The sequence below is a fragment of the Amia ocellicauda genome, chromosome 17 (genome assembly GCF_036373705.1).
Source record: "Amia ocellicauda isolate fAmiCal2 chromosome 17, fAmiCal2.hap1, whole genome shotgun sequence".
In the NCBI taxonomy this organism is placed as follows: Eukaryota; Metazoa; Chordata; class Actinopteri; order Amiiformes; family Amiidae; genus Amia; species Amia ocellicauda.
The window spans coordinates 7,266,235-7,284,763 of record NC_089866.1 but is presented as its reverse complement, the minus strand read 5'-3'; the positions used below and the strand labels follow the sequence as shown (position 1 = coordinate 7,284,763).

The following is an 18,529-nucleotide window of genomic DNA, read 5'->3' as shown; positions in this document are numbered from 1 at the left end:
GGTTTGGTTGCTCCTGAAATCATGTCTGGTCATGCTATTTAAAAATACACTTTATAACATTTGTCATGACGTAATCATTGGAGAATCCACAACATCTGCTCCCAATTTGGGCTTTTTTTAAATGTTTTCTTTTTGCATGCAGTGAAAATAGCGCTGCTCTGTGATCAAAGAATTTTATTGTCCAGTTTGCTCAGCTATCTATTGATCTGCAGATAAAATACAGCCAATGCTATTCGTGGGAGCTGGGAGGAGTCAGCTTCAAAGCTGAAGATGGTTCCACTTAAAAGCCACTGAACTATAAAAAACCTGTAATATATATTAAACCATTCTGTTGTTCATAAGATATAGTGCAGACAGCCCTGCTGGAGTAAATGACATGATCCAAGGTCAAGCAGGATGTGTGATGAATGTCCTTTCAACGTGTTCTTTAAAACGACAGGGAGAAATTAAAGCCACACTGGCCTGCAAGCTTTTTCTGGTTTTAATCCTGGAGATGCTGCAATTAAATTGTCACCATCTAGCTACTTAATAACTAATCATAAAATCGCTCTGTTATAACAAGAGAAGTTCATGCACCCAACAGATACATGATGTCCCCAGCTGGGGCGATTTTCAGATCGTCTGGGTGCTTTTGCACGAATCGAAGGGCCGTTGTGTAGCCTGGCAGTGTTCGTGTTGTTGTTTTACAAGGGACATAATTAAATGAACAGCAGTGTGGTGAGTCAAAGCTGTTTTGCCTGTGCCCTGTTGATTTCAGATTGGTGTAGGTGTTCAAAACTATAAATGTTTTCCCTGTTGTCTGTGAAACATTAAAGCCTTCAGAGTTGTCATATGCCACTGTAAACCAGTCATTTATCTCAGGCAGTGGGGGTGGGGGGGTCCATCCTCCAGCCTGTAAAAATACCAGTATTTACCGTGTATATTCAGATGAGTATTGGTATTGTTGATAACCAATTCCCCAAACCTTATCCATGATTAGTTATTTTGCTCTTAATCAAATACAGTAAATTGTCCTGCATATCTTGAAAATAGCATGTCGTGGAGCTACTGCTATATTCTGTTTGTAATTATTGAAATAATTATAGTTTAAAGCAGCAGATTACAGTATTTACTGAATGGTACTTGTGTTACAAAGCCATTTACTTTTTTTAGTTTCATTTACAGTGCGTTTAATCTGTCGACACATCTGTTCTGTTTGTACCTGCAACATCCCCAGAACAGCCTCTAAAGTTGGTTGTAAGTACTAATTTGGGAAATCAGCAGTTTTGTTATGTATAATTGGCACCTTTTGAAATGAAGCATTGCCCGCCAGTATCCTTGGCATCTGAAACAAGCCTTCATGTTGCTGCAGATTGGTTTTAAGACGACGAAAAGGAAACGCCTTCCTTTGTGCCACTCGTTTAGCATTGCATTGCTGTTGTTTTTTTTAACCTCCTTATATTTTTGGTTGTTATTGTTTTGTTCCCACTTCTGATGACGCACTGCAGCTGGGTTGTGTCTCCAATAAAAGTGTTTGGTTCGCTTCTCCTGTCTATCCCAGCCTTTGCCTGCGGACCTTTACAGCGTTCTGTTTACTCCACTTCAGCCTGCCTCACTGCGTCCCAAAAGATAAAATCCGCTAAGTGAGTTTGACAGTTTCCAGGCTGTCTCCATATGGCGGGGACTCTGCCGCTGCCTCGCTATCTGTCTGGGGCTGGCGAACAGCTCTCACCTTATTAAGATGGCAGTGACTACATGCAAGCGCAGTGCGTGGGGGGCTTGTATTAATTTTATTGGCCTGCTCCTGGGACCAAACCTCAGCTCGCAGTTTAGAAATTAGACAAAACATTACTTACAAATGACCTTGCCTCCCGACACTTTCATTAATGAGAGGCGCGATGAAGTTTTAGAGGCTCGCTGTTTTACTTTGGCCATAAACCATGAGCTACAGGGGAAGGAAGCCGCGGGAACAGCATTAGCTGGGCGTACGCAGAGAGCTGAACTCTTAGAAGTTCAGTGCAGTATAACATTAGATTCCTACCACAGAATATAAAGCAGATTTGTTCCACTCGAGCTGAGGGAGAAGGATATGGCCGCTGATCTGTAGATGCATATACACTCCTAATCTTCTGCTAGTTTTCTTTTTTTTTTTTTCTGCGAGACGCTGCAATGGTCAAGATTGATGTCTTCGCAATGGCAGTTTACAGGAACAGCTGCTACTTGTGAGTTTCAGTGTGTGCTTTATTTAACATCGAATTTATCCTACTGCCACACCGTTCAAAGAAATCCTGTTCACGCAAATTCACCGCAGTGCTCTGACGATGAAACGGTGCATCATCTCAGTGCCAGTTTATTTAGCAGACCGTTATTAAAGCTAAATACACGACCATGGCTCTGATGCAGTGTATTTCAAACACAATGGTCACCTGTGAAGTGCTGCTTCTTTTAGCAGCCATTGCATAACGTCTGTTAGTGATGCCCTCGCAGGATAATCAAGTTACCCTTATATGGCGATGCATGCTTTCGCATTTGAGGTGAGCCTTTTCAGAGCAGTGCCTCGAGGATGCTTAGCGCTGCAATGCTGTGATAGCCGCTCATTCGAGACTGTGATCCTACAGCGAGATTTTCTCTTTTATTGGTATTGACTTTACAGGATTGGTGTCTGTTACAGTGCACAGCTTAATCCAGATCAGCCTTTAATTCTAATTAAACTGCTTTGGGGACAGTCTTTGCAACCAGCAATCCACCAGCAGGGCACATCTGTTTACTGCTATTTTGTAGCAGTATCCCTTGACCTTAAGATCACATCTGCCTTTTTGGATAAGTTATGCATGTGCATTTGTTTGCCAAAGGTAAAATAGCATTCCTGGTTCTATTCCGAGGCTTTAGTTCAGAATGCATTACCTGTAGTTTGCCGTTTCCCATCAGGTGGTAGATTAGCTCATTAAGGCTTTGCAGACAGAGTTGTTATTTGACTTGAATTCTGATATAGCTTTGACTTACGTTGTGTATAGAAGAAAGGCTCTTGCTTATGGGAAGGAAGAGAGCTTGTGGGTGGGGGCGGGGGGTTGTATGGCAAATGGCTGTGCAGCCCGCACTTTGCTGGAAGCAGCATTAGCAAGCATTTTAAAATGATGTTTAATTAAAGAAGCGCTGTGACAGGAGGGAGACCTGAGTGAGGCCAGAGAGCTAATCCACTTGCTTTGCACGGTGTCCCCATGTGATTGTGATTGATGAACTGATTCCTCTTTACATCTTCATTTGCATTGCATGCTAATACCCGCAGGCAGAGGTGCTCTGTATTACTAGATGAGAACTCCTTGCTAATGCAGGCTAATATGGTAATGGGATGGAAACAAGGTGAGGCGCTGTGCCGCCGATCCACAGGACTTGGCGATTAAGCCCGCGCTGTTTGTGTGTCCTTCCAGGCAGTGCGGGGAAGCCCGGGGGGTTTATTTTTATATTAAACAGCTACACTGACCCTTCTGAACAGGAAGCTGATGAGATAAAAAGAATATAAACAAAGGCCTGTAGTACCAGGTAGTCCAAATGTAGAAATCAATTCAAATAAGCCAGTGTTGCTTTGTTATTTATTAAAAACTTTTAACTTTTCCTCCCAGGTTTCCTCTTAAAGGGCTTGTTTCTCAGAGTTTGTGTGTGTGTTTTTCCAGTGGTGGTGGTGGGGGAGTTGGGTTGGGGGTGAAGAAGTTTAGCATCTGAAGATGTCAGACTTCTAAGCCCAAAGGTTTTATCACTGAGGCTTTTTGATTGTAAGCCTTTACTCACTTAATCTTAAACCCTGAAGGATTTTTTTTGAGGAGCCTGAACAGAATCCGAGGGATCAGACAGGAAGTGGCCATTGTGGACGGCATTATTGCTTTAATGGAAAAAGAAATGTATTTTGGAAGAAGACTTTTAAAATTATATATATTTGTATGTGCTTTATATCAACCTGTGCTTGAAATATATTTCGGAGTTGGATTTTATAAAGGATTGTAGACCATGAATAGTGATATCAGGAGGTCACTGCTTGGAGGTCTCATCCTGTTGATTTTCTTAATTGGTTGGGATGCACTTAAGAGTAATCAGACAGCCCTGGTGCTACAGATTTTGAAGAAGGAGGCTTTTCTGACAATAATTTGCTATTTAGCACTACAGCGAACTCTATTGCGAAGACGCCCTGTTGGTCAAAGGGAACCTCGCTCAAACCCCAACAACCTTATAGACACATAGAGAAAACTGGACCCCCATCCTTCGGACGTCTTCGGCTCTGAAAATGAAAGGTGACTTTTCAATCGAGAATCCCACTTTAAGAAACCCAAGGTGAACGTAGCTTGTTAACGCAACGTTTCATTTAGAAAAACAAAAAGCAAGAATACGCGAGCTTAGCAGGCATTGACTCAGCTGAATTTGGAATTGGCTGAGGAACTGGATGTACCAGTGTGTGAGGAAAGGACACCGCGTCCTCCCCTCCGAGCATTGCCTTACACATTCCTCTACTCCAACAATCACCTCATCTCAGAACCTTTTCACTCCACAACCAGGAAAATAAAGGAGAATATTCTGCGTGCTAAACAAAGCTAAAAATGGATATTTGTCCTTATCTGAGCGCTACATGTATTACTATAGATTAGCCAAACCATTTCCCTAGTTTATTAATGTGCTGTAATTATGCTGGTGGATTAAAAATAAATCTGGAAACGGTTGGGAAATTTGGCGTGTTACTGAAGAGGAAACATTACAGACAGTCAGCAGTGGAGGCAAATATGAAATAACTGTACGGTTGGAAAGCCTTTTTAAATATATAGAGAGAGAATTCCAACTATATTGTTTCCATGGACCTGTTTTTAGACTTCAAATGATGTGTCGAGAAAGTAATAAACCTTCTGCGTTGTTTGCATTCTAGATGTAACTCATCCTTTCCACAGTGAAAAGAATTTTTAATTTGGTCCTTATCCAGCTTAATGCTCTGATCAAACAGAGCATCACAGTGTAATTGTGGCTAAATCTTAATTAACATACCTTGTGTAAACACTGCTTTTAATTAATCCGTCTATAGAAAATATTCAGAAATTTAAAGTGAAAGAAGCCCACTTTCTGGGGCTGTTTTGTCATTTATTATTTTTTGTCTTTCTCATATTAGTGATTGATATGTATGTTTTAATCATTAATATTATTTAGTGTTATGTTCTGTATGCAGAGACCAAAAGCATGGAAAAATTATTAATCAATTATAATTCTATTGAAGTGGTGGTTTAATCATGAATCTTGGCATTTTTCCATATAAATATAATTTAGTCAATAGCAACACTAATCAGATGTGTTAACAGTGTGACAGACCACATGGACAGATGACACCGAAGATAAATATCTTCAGAAATTAAATGATTCCACTGCTGAAGTCTCATATTTTTTTTATTTATTCATTTCAAGTTACTTTTTTAAAGATGTAATCAGGCCCCTTTCAGTGCAGCAGAAATATCTCTGGATATCTCCATTTGCCATGTCTCACAGTATCCTTTCAAAATCATAAATGCTGCAGTTAAACTTGTGTTGTAATGTGTCTATTCATTTATATTTTTGATTGTTGTTTAGTGCGGATATATCTGGACTACATTCAGACAGGAATGAAAGAAAGGAAAAACACCTTCCGTGCTGGATTTAAATCCCGGCTTTTTGCAGCTTGACAGATGGGGCATATGAAAGAGGGTGCTGTAACTCTAGGACACAGCAGAACAATAACACAACTGTATGCACAATTGTAAACAGATTACAGAAGGCTCGTAGATATGACACTAAAGACCTCTCTCTACATCCATACATTCCTATATAGTTTGAACTCCAGCCATTTGTCACTAAAGTATGAATACAAAGAGGACTATATCATCTAAAGATTTTATTTGCAGCCCATTTCAAAGCCCAGCATGGCAAGTTCAATCTGCAAATTACAGGCTTCTGATTGGCTACAGCTGTTGGTCTTCAAGGTTTTGACATTTCACCCTTGCATCTGTTTGGAAGTTGACCTTTCCCTAGCATTATAAGGAATAGTAATTTTTAATCCAATGTGTTTCCTTCAAAGTCGGAATGCGCAGGATTTGGCTCATAGGTAGGGGAGACCGGTTTTATTTTTCATCTGGCTTTGCACGTGTGTTTGTAGAAGATTGTATCTGCAGTCAGCCAGCCTTGTCTTGTCATTGAGTCAGACAGTTCTTGGACTATCATATATTGCTATTACTGATGCTTCAGCTTTTAAAGTAGCGGCATGCTCTTATTTGTGAAGAACACTTTTTCATCCCTGTGTGCAGCCACCGAATCAAAATCCCCTGTTCGAGTTTTACCTGAGTCAGTCCTTTCCATGGTAGTCTGCATCATTTATGTGAACAGCTTTGAAGTTACATGGGATACACAACAACGTTTAAAACATGACTGTTTTGGCACAGTTTATTCTTATTATAACATATCAATGTCCTTTATTAATATTATATTATTTTATTTAAAAAATCATGCTTGATAAACTTCCAAAGTAGATTATTTCACAGTGCACATCTTTTCTGTACCTACAGTACACCTGTATGTGTGTCTTTTTGTCAATCAATATCAATATGATCAGATTATTTTAGGAGGTGCGTTCCCCACTGTCAGTAAGATTTGCAAGGGTGCTGTTGCATTAACGGGATCATGATGGTTTCTTTAGTGGGAAACAGAGCTGCTTTTGTATTGGGAGCCATTTGGGAACTGAATAACTCCACTTGAAGGCTTTGCATTATTTAAAAGCTTTCTAAGATCAAGCTGTCTGAAGAATCTCTTCATCTCTCATTCCCTTTAATATCAAGCATCCACTAAATCTGTAAATTTGTTCATAAAAAAACAAAGGACATTATGTTGTGTCAAAGTGTTAATTTTGCTTTATTTGCTTTATTTCAATTTTTATTTCAAAGATAGACAGATATTAATGGTCTCGGGTGTTTTTGTAAAGCATTATCGGTGGGGAAACGCTTTAGTGATCAAGTGTTTCAAATGGCCAGCACAGTTTGCTGCAAATAGAGACTTTGTTCTTTTGTGGTCCATACAGTGACCCAGATTGCCTTTCTGTACAAATGTACACTTCCCTCTATTATATTGTGGTACCATGTTGACATTAACAGGGTGCTACAGCAATGATGCAAAATGCTGAGGGCGTATTAACCATAATACACATTATAAACTAAAGTCAATAGATATATATTTTTAAGACTAGGGAAGAAAAAGGTTTCTAAATAAAAAATATGTCCATATTTCAAGTATTGAATGCAATCAGTTGTTCTGAAATATGCCCGTATGTGTATGAAGATACCTTGTACAATTCCTTCAAGAGAAACATATTCCAATTCACATTTATCTTTTGCTGTTCTTGTTTTTACCATAAACAAAACCGCCATGCCTTCAGAAACGTCTTTTTTCTGTCAGGAACGCTGATTGCTAGTCACAGACCGATGTGCCCTACAAATGTCACTGACAAACACGGAATAAACGGAGAGGAGCAAAATTTGAATGTTTCAAAATTAAGAGTTAAGGCTTCAGGTTAAAAACAGATATTTCCAAAACAGAAAAAACAAACACAAATGTATTAAAATCATACCACTAGCTATGTTCTTGCTCAGTACTTTTTCATTCAGAAATAAATACGCATATAAACGGACTTATTTTGCACTGAAATAGACAAAACAACAGAAAAAGCAAACTACTGTACCCTGGCAACAGAGCCCATTACATTTTTAGTATGATTGCACACACACGCACGCACACGCACGCACACACACACACACACACACATACTTTCCCCCCCCCACCACCCCAAAACACACACCCACCTTCATTTAGAACAGTATATTAATGCACCGAAGATGTGTCATTACTCTATCCCTCCAAATGTCTGGGCCACTGCTGCTCCACACAGTATCTGGTAGCTAGACAAAGAGGAGTGGCCTGCTGTGATTAATGGGGCGAGGACTGCCAAGGAAAGAGAGAGAGAGAGAGAGAGACGGGAGTGGGGGGCGGAATAAAGAGTCAAGGAAGCAAGAAACGAGAGAGTCCCATCTGGATGAGGTTTGGGGCAGTCAGATGTGGGGAGAGTGGGAGGTCAGTAAATGCTTGTATTAGCTCCCCCTCCTCTCAGTACCCACCCACCCCCCAACCTCCCTCCTTCCCCACGCTCTCTCTCTCTCTCTCTCTCTCTCTCTCTCTCTCTCTCTCTCTCTGTCACACACACACACATACACACACCCGCGCACACACACTACACACAACACTGAACACACGCCCTCATCCATAATTGATGCTTGCTTTAGGCAGATGCTGCAGGGCCTGGGACTAGAGCAGCTGCTAAGTTTATGGAGGAAAAAGGGAACAAGATGGTGCAGCAGGTATAATTTTTCCCTGTTATTTTGCTTACGAAGCATGTTTCCTTTTGGGTTTTTTTTTGCTCTCTTTTTTCCCTCCTCTCCTTTGCTCTGTGGCAGGGCAGGAGAGTGGATGCCTTGTATTCATTTGTATGAGTATTACTTGAAGAAAGAGGGAGCCCCTTGTGCAACTCTTTCGAGCTGAATTATCTGCAGCTGTTTCTCTCTGTCTCTCTCTTTTCTTCCTCCCTCTCTTTCTCTCTCTCACTGTGTCTCTTTGTACTGTAATTCTCGCCTGTGCTTTTTTAAGTCTAGATGTATGTATACTTGCCCTGGTCACAGCGATATCTTTCACAGTTCACAGTTGTTTGTATTCATGTAATTTGTGGCACAAGGAAGAGGGGTCGTACTGTAGTGTATTTGTTTTTAAATGAAAACTGCTTCAAACACACAAAGCTGTTGTGTGCTTATGTTTTATTCTTGTATTTCATTTTTCTTGGAATGACTTCTGAGGGGTTTTCTTTTTTGCTGCTTTTGCTTACACTATGCCTTTTTCTGGGGGGGTGAGTTAAAAGGTAGTCAAGAGATTAGCTGATCTGCTTTTTGCCACTCAGTGACACTCAGTGCACCTTTATCGCCTGTCACAGAAATCTTTTATTAGAAGGCCTGAGAAAATGTTTCTGTTACCAAGACTGGGACTGATTTGCTTGGGGGCTCTGGTGAATGAGCTTTTAACATTACTGACTATAGTGCAACTTGAGGGTATATATATACGAAAATGAAGTTACATTCTTCTCAAATGTGTGCTATCTTCAGTGACCTATATCAAATTAAGATATATTTTTGTTCTGCTCTGTTCTGTTACAAGGTGCCTTAAAGCTGCAAGCAGTAAAGTAGTGCATTTCATACACTGCCACGTAAAGCATATTTCAGAGCTGCAAATGTGGTTTTCATTAGATTGAGGCCAAAACATTTAGCTAAGCCTGACTGTCTGCCATCCTTTGTTCTTCCTCAGTTTGCCAACAACTATTTTATATGGGACTCCAAAACCTCACAGCAGCTTTAGGAATAGAGTGACTTCAGTGGAACAGTCCCAGCAGAGTCACTGACCTGGGACCACATACTCTGCATGCTACTGTGGTAAATTAGTCCTCAGTGTGACACATTTATGAAACAAGCTACATTAAAATATATATGCATGTATAAGTTCTTTTATTTTTACACTTACTCATTGTAGAAAGTGAGGGAGAGTTTAGCACTCTTAATTAAATATTAGTGGTAATTATCACAAAGCGTGCTTGCTTAGGAATATTAATGAAGGCCCAGTGTAAAGTGCTGATGGTGTTAATGAGAAACAGCATGCTCTCTATAACATCTGTTTAAGAACTCAGGAGGAGCAGCAGGGAATTTTACAAGGATCCGTTTACCGAGCCCCAAATCGCTGTTTCTAATTCCTCCTGTGTGTGCATGATTTTTTTTAATGCTTCTTTTCTGTGCTCATTAATATTACTTCTGGGTTAACTTGTATCTAATAGTGTAATTTATACTGTGTGTGGACTGGCTAGTTCTTCGTCAGAGGGGTTTTGGTGAGTAGATAGCAGATGCTGTTGTGTTTTTTTTGTTTTTGTTCGAAAGGGGGGAAAATGCTACACGTAAAATATTGCTTAGCAATTTCCTCAGTGGCCTCTCTGCCAAAATGTGGTTTTCTGGGTCCACTGGAGTGCTCTGTGATTTGTGGTCTCTCCTCCTGATGATAGTCCATTTTGTAGAATGGCAATTTAAGACTAGCAAACTCAGCACACCATTTTATTTCATAGTTGGGGCAGACTCTTAGAAAATATATAATCTTTGGGGGTTTTGCTGAAAATGCAGCTACTTTCAGGCTAGGTTTTGTGTCTAAGAGGATGACAACACTTTAAGCTGTTGTGGGGGTGGGGGGAAAGAAAAAAATAAGAGCAATACATACATTTTTAAAGAACAACTTGTGAATGGTTACACAGTGTGTTTCAGATGATATACTTTGGTGCAGATATTGTTCACCCACCACCTGATAGCCTTGTTGGCATTACTTAAGCAAACAACTTTTAAAATGCAAAAATATACTTAATGAACAACTCCGTACAACCAGCCTGGCGAGTCATTTGTATTATATTCAGACTCAGAACCCCCAACAATATCTGAACATGCGAAGAATTTTAATTGTCATTATCCTCGAACCTGAAACGAACAAAACGCGAGTGGTAGACATCTGCTTAGTTTCTTCGATACTGCATATTAAGATACTTTGACCTTTCCATTAATTTTTCATCATAATGATTTATTCTCTCTCTTTCTAATGAAACTTTAAGCTTTCTGTAGGCATGAAGTTATTATTATTCTGCCAAAGCTGTATAATTAATTAATAGCATGTGCTACTTTGCATCACGTCCAAATGAGAAAGGTTTACTGCTATTCAACTGTGGAAAATGAGATGGTGATTCCTTTTGGATCCAAGACATTTCACAGAACTGTGCCTGGATTTGGATAAGGTGTACTGGATTCTCCTGGAAAGAAAGGGAATGATCTATATGTCTGGGCTAGAGCAAATTCAATCAGGACAAACAAGAGCTTAATCCAAGAATTGAGGTGTTACAGGTTGTGTGCAGGGAGCTGTTAAGTTACGTTTGCTCTCAGTAAGGTATGCCCAATAGTACGATATTAATTCTGGACTATGGATATGAATTCAAATGAAAGGAATGGAAAGGTCTGTCAGTGTGCCTGGGATTTTTGAGCAAGTGTTGCACAAATTGTAAACACTTAGTATAAAATAGTATGTATTTCCACAGTGACATCACATGTGCTGCTTCTCGTTGTAGGAACTTATTTTAGATATTTGTTTGCTGTTGGTTGTTTTTTATTTGCATTGCGAGTGACAGAGCGATTTGATAAAAGCATCTTCTTAAAGTATTTTTCTCTCTTTTTGTCTCCTCAGGGTAATCAGGACGCCACAGCACCTCCTGAAACGATGGCACAGCCTTACGCTTCAGCCCAGTTTGCGCCGCCTCAGAATGGAATCCCTGCCGAATACACGGCCCCTCACCCCCACCCCGCGCCAGACTACACAGGCCAGACCACAGTCCCCGAGCACACACTAAACATGTACCCTCCCGCGCAGACACACAGCGAACAGAGCGGCCCTGACACAAATGCACAGACCGTCTCCGGGACCGCCACAGTAAGTACCTCCGATGCCACTGAACTCCCCAGGCCTGTGTGACAGAGTTGAGGTGTTCCCCAGAAGGGCTTGCTTTGGAAATAGTGGAGAGCTGTTTCACATGCTGCCACCTAGGAGAGACACGTGGCTGTTGTTTTATGGTTCTTAGTAATTCCTCTGGTGGATTGATTTGCAAACAAATGCTGGCAAGTGGTTGCAGGGATACAACAAAAACAGTGGAATAGAATAAGAAACAAGGGTTGTGACATCAGGAAGGGCGTTTTATTCTGGTGGATTTGGATTAATATGAGTTCTTAGAAAAAAAAGCATAAAACATTTTCAGTGTCATCTTGTATCTTACAATATATCTTGAATAGATTTTGAATTACACATATGAAAGTCAGTTTACACATACACAGAAGCACTTTTTAATGCAAGTCCTTCAGTCTCGGCAAACTCTTCTATGCTTCTCTTTTCCTTTTTTTAAATAATCAAGTTTTAGAGAGAAGAAAAGAAAGAAAAACACTGACCTGCCACATCTGGAAATGTAATTTCTGTTGCTTAGATCACAGCGCAGAGTGTAAGGTTAGAGAGAGAGCTAAATTACACAGACTTTCAAAGTAATGACCTCACCAGGCACCAGTTGTTATTAAAACTATGTCATCCCCTACCCTGTTACTGTCTGTAATAGGAATGGAAACCTAGCTCTTCTGACAGTTCGCAATTAATACAATTATAACAGCCCTCCTCCTGGCAGTAGTAGAGCTCGTATAATATTACTTGAGAGATTTGAGGGGTAACTTAATATGTGTTAAAAACAGAAAAGAGATGATTCAAATATTTCTGTAACAGTGAACAGTGAGATCTTTGGCTCAATCTTTTATATATATATCATCATTATCAGTCTATATTGATCCACTGGACGAAGGCCTCCCCAAGATGTTCCCACTGGCTTTGATTTTTAGCTTTTCTTTTCCATCTCATGCCTGCAAAGCTTATTATTTCATCAGCCGAACATTTATGTGGTCGCCCCCTAGGTCTTTTTCATCTGTTGGGATCCATTTGATAGCTTCCTTTCTCCATCCTTGACCCTTCCTTCTTGCAATGTGTCCAACCCGTTGCTGCCATTTTAACTTTTGGAACTCTTTAATTTCAATTCAATTCTATTGCTCCTTTGCAGACCTCAACTTGCATGCATGTGACAATTTTTATTTGTAACTTTTCAAGGATTCGGCAAAAGGTCCCGTGCCTCCCCTCTGCATTTACACTGTCTGCAAACTGAAACATTTGAATGATCTTAATAGATGTCAATTTTCCAAAACACAGGAGGGCATGGCAACCATCTGTCCTTGCCTTTACCGTACTTCAGTGGCCGTCCGGAGAGCAGGAAGTGGTTTATGTCAGTTTGTTCTTTTGGATACCTGCACAGTGGCGTAGTTGCCCCACACAGGGTCAAATCTGTTCCCTTGGCATCTGGTGTGAGCCTGTGCACAGTTGTCGACTGACTTCCGTTGAACCGTGTACAACATTAATCTATTTACGAGCATAAAACATGAATCTATTTTATGCTATTCCAACATCATTGAAGGCTTTTCCTCATAATCCTCAGGCTGTTTTGACCCTCACACAGCTAACTAGATTGAAGGCACTATGGTGGCTAAGGATACTAATTTTCTCTAGCAATATACATCTCTGAAATGGTGAGGTCTAATTGGCCATGCATTACAGATTATCCTTGTTTAAGGAAGTTGGGTTAATTCGCTTTGTATCCATGCCAACTTTCCATGCTGTGCAGAGATTACGTGAGCACTTCATTGAGGGGAAGAAAAAATATATAGTGGCATGTGTAAGGAGATATGAAATGGGAAGTGAGGTCTTTTCAGTACAGTAAGTCTGCATGACACTCACTGGATCATTGCGTATTAACTGCCAGTCCTCTATCCTAGATAATCCTTTAGCAAACTGAATTCTTCGCCCAAGCGTGAGCACAGGGTGAGGGAGCATGTAAGCACAAACGCCTGCCCTTTGCTTCACTCGGTGTATTTAGGACTGTCTTCTACTCTGCAGCCCGACGCAAACCTGCAGTTCCATCCTCCCAGTTTGACCGGCTAATTCATCCCTGTTCATGAGCGCCCTAATCATGATGAATGTCCCTGGTAAACAAACCGATTTGTATGTGGTGCGTGGCCAGGGTCAGAGGTCATGCTGGGAAACTCTCCTATATTGAGCCGCAGTGATTGTGGAGGACGTGAGTCGGGAAACTTAAATCTACTTCTGAGCTGTGGCTGATTTAATTCCCGTTGACTAGCCGCTTTATTGTCACTTAGAATCATTTTTCATGCACAGTATTCACAGTTTCTGGTAGGAAGGCGCTGGGAGCAGTTTTCAGTCAGGCTGAATTGTGTGTGTAAAAGCATGTACACATAGTTTACGCTCCTATGGAAATTGGAATGTTATATTTGCAATATTTAATATAATGTATGTATCTGTGTGTCTATATAAAGAGAGAGCGCTTCACTCTAAATACCCATACAGCGTCCAGATATCAATTCACCCACACGCTTAGACATACCTATGAAAATGTGTTTCAGAAGATCATTCCGTTTCTTTCGGCTTATGGGCTGTAAGCATGTGCTTCAGAAGTTCATTATCTTTCTTTTTTATGCATGAATGCCGTTGCAGTCCTGAAATTTAAGACCTTAAAAGGCTGGGGAAAAGAAGACACGTATGTAATTATGTGCTTCATGCTTTGGAAATGTGTGTGTGCTTCCAATGCCTCGGCGACTCATGAAAAATACATCAGACTCATCTTTTCCCCTACTTATATTGCACTGGCAAATCTGGGCTCTCTCTCCAATAGGCGTGTGGCGGAGCTCGACTGTGGTCCCTTGGATCGCGGCTCGTGTTTCCTTGATGTCAGGAGAATGAGAGCGGCTGGTACAGTTATTCCATTTTATGACAAATAAATGGGAAATGGAACCTGTCATGTTTCCATGCAGGGATGATCAATACGGTGCAAAGTCTCACCACGTGTTTAGTACGTTGAGTTTAATAACTTGTATAAGGTGGTGCTTATATATTTAAATTAATGAATGGATTAAACATTCGGAAAAGGCCTGCGTTTCCGGAGCTGAAGTACTTGACTGACTCATATATAGTCATCTTATTTTTAAACACACACATTATGTTAAATGTAGTTCTGGCTTTTTTTTATTCTCATGAAGAGCTACTGTAATCGTAGATTTGAAATTCAATACAGCAGTACAATAATAATATAAAAAAAATATGACCGAATTACTAAATATAATAGCTTAAAGCTTAAAATATGGACTTCAGTCTTCATGCATTGATCATCTGTGCTGGGCAGACGTGCTCTGCTAAAAGGGATCCACGTTCTCAGCTGGGTCCTTCAGAGAGTGCTGTGGCGGAGGCCGGGTGCCAGGCGCACAATGCGCCCATTAAAGCCCCCTGTTTGGAATGCTGCTCAGACTCAACGCTGTCAAGTAGCAAAGGAGCCGAAAGAAATGAAGGGAGGTCAGCCCCCTTTTCAAGCCAAAAGAGCAGACCACCAGCAGACTATGAAAAAAAACTAAAAAACTGAACAGCCTTTTATTGACACGTGGCACTGAATTCCCCGTTACAAAGGAATGGGGGAAGAAAGGAGTGGTTGTACAGCTCTCTGCTCTGTTCTGTACTTGTATGGATAACAGAGGGGGGAAAAAAAACTGACAGCTAACCTAGTAGCTCCTTCCCCTGCAACAGCTTTAACTCCTCACTAATTCTGTTTGCCCAACACCCCTGCCCCCTATTAATAAGGCCGGCAACCCTCAGCCTGCGAGGGCAGACCTGCACTCAAGTTGGGGGCCGTGCCTGGAGAGGTCAGTCCTGCCAAGCCGCTGGCCAGAGCTGAGGGAGAATAAAACGCTGCTAATTAAAGGCTTTGCGTGATTATACCACAGTCCCTGTTAAATACATCTGAGCCGCAGCTGTGCAGTTGGAGACCAAGTCCCGAGCACAGTGAACGAGAGCAAATGTGGGTCAGAAAGTGAAGTAAATATTAGCTCCAAAGTCAAGGTTTTAGACCTATTGTATTACAATTGCGAAGTCCAGTGTGCGAAATTAAATTAGAACAGCAATTACAGTGCAGTAAATCTCAATTTACAGTGCGGGTCAACAGCGTCGGGCTGCAGTTTGTTTTTGCTTGTAGCTGTTTCGGTCAGTCTTAATGCATTTTTAATTTCCACTGGAAAGACACTGAAGGATACCTGCTTCGGACGTCTGCCGTTTTCACACGTGAGGGCCAACCCCTTGGGTCTGTGTGGATTGTTTTTATACAAACGATGTTGGTGTTTTTGTTCTCTGGTCACAGCAGCTTCGAAGTAGAAATTGAGATACACGGTACATCACTAACGTCTTTGAACTGAATTTTGCCTTTAGATATTTTCCCAGTTAAATAACGAAGGGTAGAAATTAGCATTTTGTGCATTAATTAAATTGTTAACTGCTTTTCATGACTTTGTTGGTGACTCTGTGCTCTCCTCTGCGGTTGGATTTTATACCAGCTGTATTGTTTCAAATACTACTGCAACAGGGCTTGAAATTTCACCCCTGTCTGAGTCACCACCCACCTCCTTTGGCTGATCATAAACTCCTTTCCCCCGGGTGCTGATTTGGCAGTATCTGGTATTTATTTTTAAGTACTGAAACTTTGCTTATCATTTCATTATGGATGTAGCAAATTCAAGGATTGGCACTGACTTGTAATAGGTTATCAGTTGCATTAAATACACGTGTGCGTTCATATCTACAGCTTGACTCTTACATTACACAAAATAAAAGTTTTTTTAAAACGTTTGAAGTCTCCATAACGGATAACATGCTCAGACACTGGCTCCCACGATTTCTTTTCTTCCTCAACTATTCTGAAGGAAGACACTCTTAAATGCTGAATTTAAATCCATAAAAGGAAAAAAAGGAGTCAAGTGTGGTAGTCTGCAAGAGAGAAAGAGGGGAAAAAAATCAAATGCAATGTGAGACAAGAGATAGGAACACATTAAAGACACTGATAGCTGTATATGGATTTAATGTGTTACAATGGGAATGCATAATCTCCAAGAACAACATGCTGAGGTCCCCCTGGGCAGAGAGTGAAACCTGATGCCCTTGCAGTTTTTGGAGCCGAAAGCCAGTTGCCTCTTCATGTGTCTTTTCTTTGTCTGCCATTTATGGAAAACACACACAGCTAGCATTAACAGCATAGGCACTACAGTAATGTATGATATTCAGCCTCATATTGAATTACAGAATGTCATGACAATTTGATGTACGTGTTTAATATCTTAATATTTTGTTATCTTCAGATGTATCTAAAGCTTTTTGCAAAAATGAACAATATATTTTATGACGTGTTTTCTGTAATTGCCTGGGATAGCTTAGGATTTTACATGTTGCTTTTAGCTTTGGATAGCAGTTGTATAAATGTGACTGTACTGACCTTTGCCCAAGTAAGAGGGTAAAGAATGGGTCACATTTTCTGGATTGTCAGTCAGATTCATTGTTGGCGAGTGATTTGAAAGGTTAATTGCGTGAAAGGCATATGGGGTCCTTAATTCTATGACCCCTATTCCCAAATACACAGATACATATTTCCATGGACTGATAAAAATGGTCGTGCCTATAAAAGGCATAAATATGTGAAGTGGTAAACTGCAGTGTGGGGTGACAGCCCCAAAGATGCTCTGCATAGTTTAAGAAGACAGAGATGCATGTATGTGTACTTGTACAAGGTTGTTCTGGATATTAAAAAAGTTTAATTACAAAGTTCTGTCCCTTATTGGGTTACTGTTTTAAAGAGGTATTGAAACATATTGGTTTAGCTTGTCAAGGAAATTAATCAAAAATGGATTAAATCTCAGGCTCAAATGGGCAGCAGGTTGTAAATATGGAAAAAAAACAAAGCTGAAAAACATATTTGGGATTTAAAAATGGAATTAGAAAAAAATAAATAAGTAAAAACATATTGACTGTATCCATACAGGTATTTGAAAGCAGCTTTAAAATGAAATAAGTGAGTCCAGCTTCCCTCACTATTATGTAGATTACAACAATCTTCTTTTCTTTTTCTCTCGGTTAACCAATGTGTCTTACTTATCACATTGCAGAGAAGCATGATTTGTTCATTCACCGAACCCACAGCACAATCTAAAATCACAGCACAATTAGACTCAAACCGCGCTTAAAATAAAGTGGTTATCTTATAATGTGACTCATTCTCTTCAGCTGCCGTCACTTTAGACCAGCAGTGTCTATTGTAATTTATTTAGCCCTTGAACTCTCTCCTGTCCTTAACCCAAAATAACAGCTATACTCCGAAATTAATAACTGCACCCGGCAATTCCGCATACCGTTGGTACCGGTATGTGTTTCTCGAGCTTCAAACGAGTAAACATAGCACATCCATTTATGTAATTTACATTCTGAGGCACATTTGGTTGTATCCATTGCTATTCCTACCTTGTAAATTAAAGACTCACAGAAGAGAATCCCATACCCATTCAGAATAGTAATATTCTTGTCAAGTGTCATCCAAACTCAGCTGTGTTCCTGATTAAATAGCGTTCTAAAGGCACAGTGAGGACAACACACAGGCCAACTGTCTGGAGGTAACTTATTTGATCCTAATAGGCTTTCATCCTTTAGCGGTACACCCCTGACACTGATGCTATAGTTACAAAATCGGTTCTTTTCATTTTCAGATTCACTAGAACAGTGCACTCGTCTAGCTCAATCGGAGCCATTGTGCAACCAAACGAAAAAAAAAGCAGTGTTTTCATGCTACAAATTGTGTTGAGCAGGCTGTGTTTCTAAGAATAGCCCTCCTATAATTTTCAAGCTAGAACATAAACTGTAAACTGTAATTTAGCCTCATCTGAAGCGGCAGTAAGGCTATATTAATGTTAGAAAAAAAAAGAAAACGGCG

The 18,529-nt window shown here is 40.4% G+C and overlaps 1 protein-coding gene across 24 annotated transcripts in view; it reads left to right on the top strand.

Annotated features, from left to right (window-relative positions):
* rbfox1 (RNA binding fox-1 homolog 1) overlaps positions 1 to 18,529 on the top strand; it is a 636,526-nt gene that overhangs the window by 554,534 nt on the left and 63,463 nt on the right. For all 24 annotated transcript variants that reach the window (XM_066689841.1, XM_066689843.1, XM_066689825.1 and 21 more), the window contains one exon: positions 11,329 to 11,571. In XM_066689841.1, the coding sequence (XP_066545938.1) occupies positions 11,329 to 11,571 (243 nt within the window). The remainder of the gene's footprint in view (positions 1 to 11,328; positions 11,572 to 18,529) is intronic.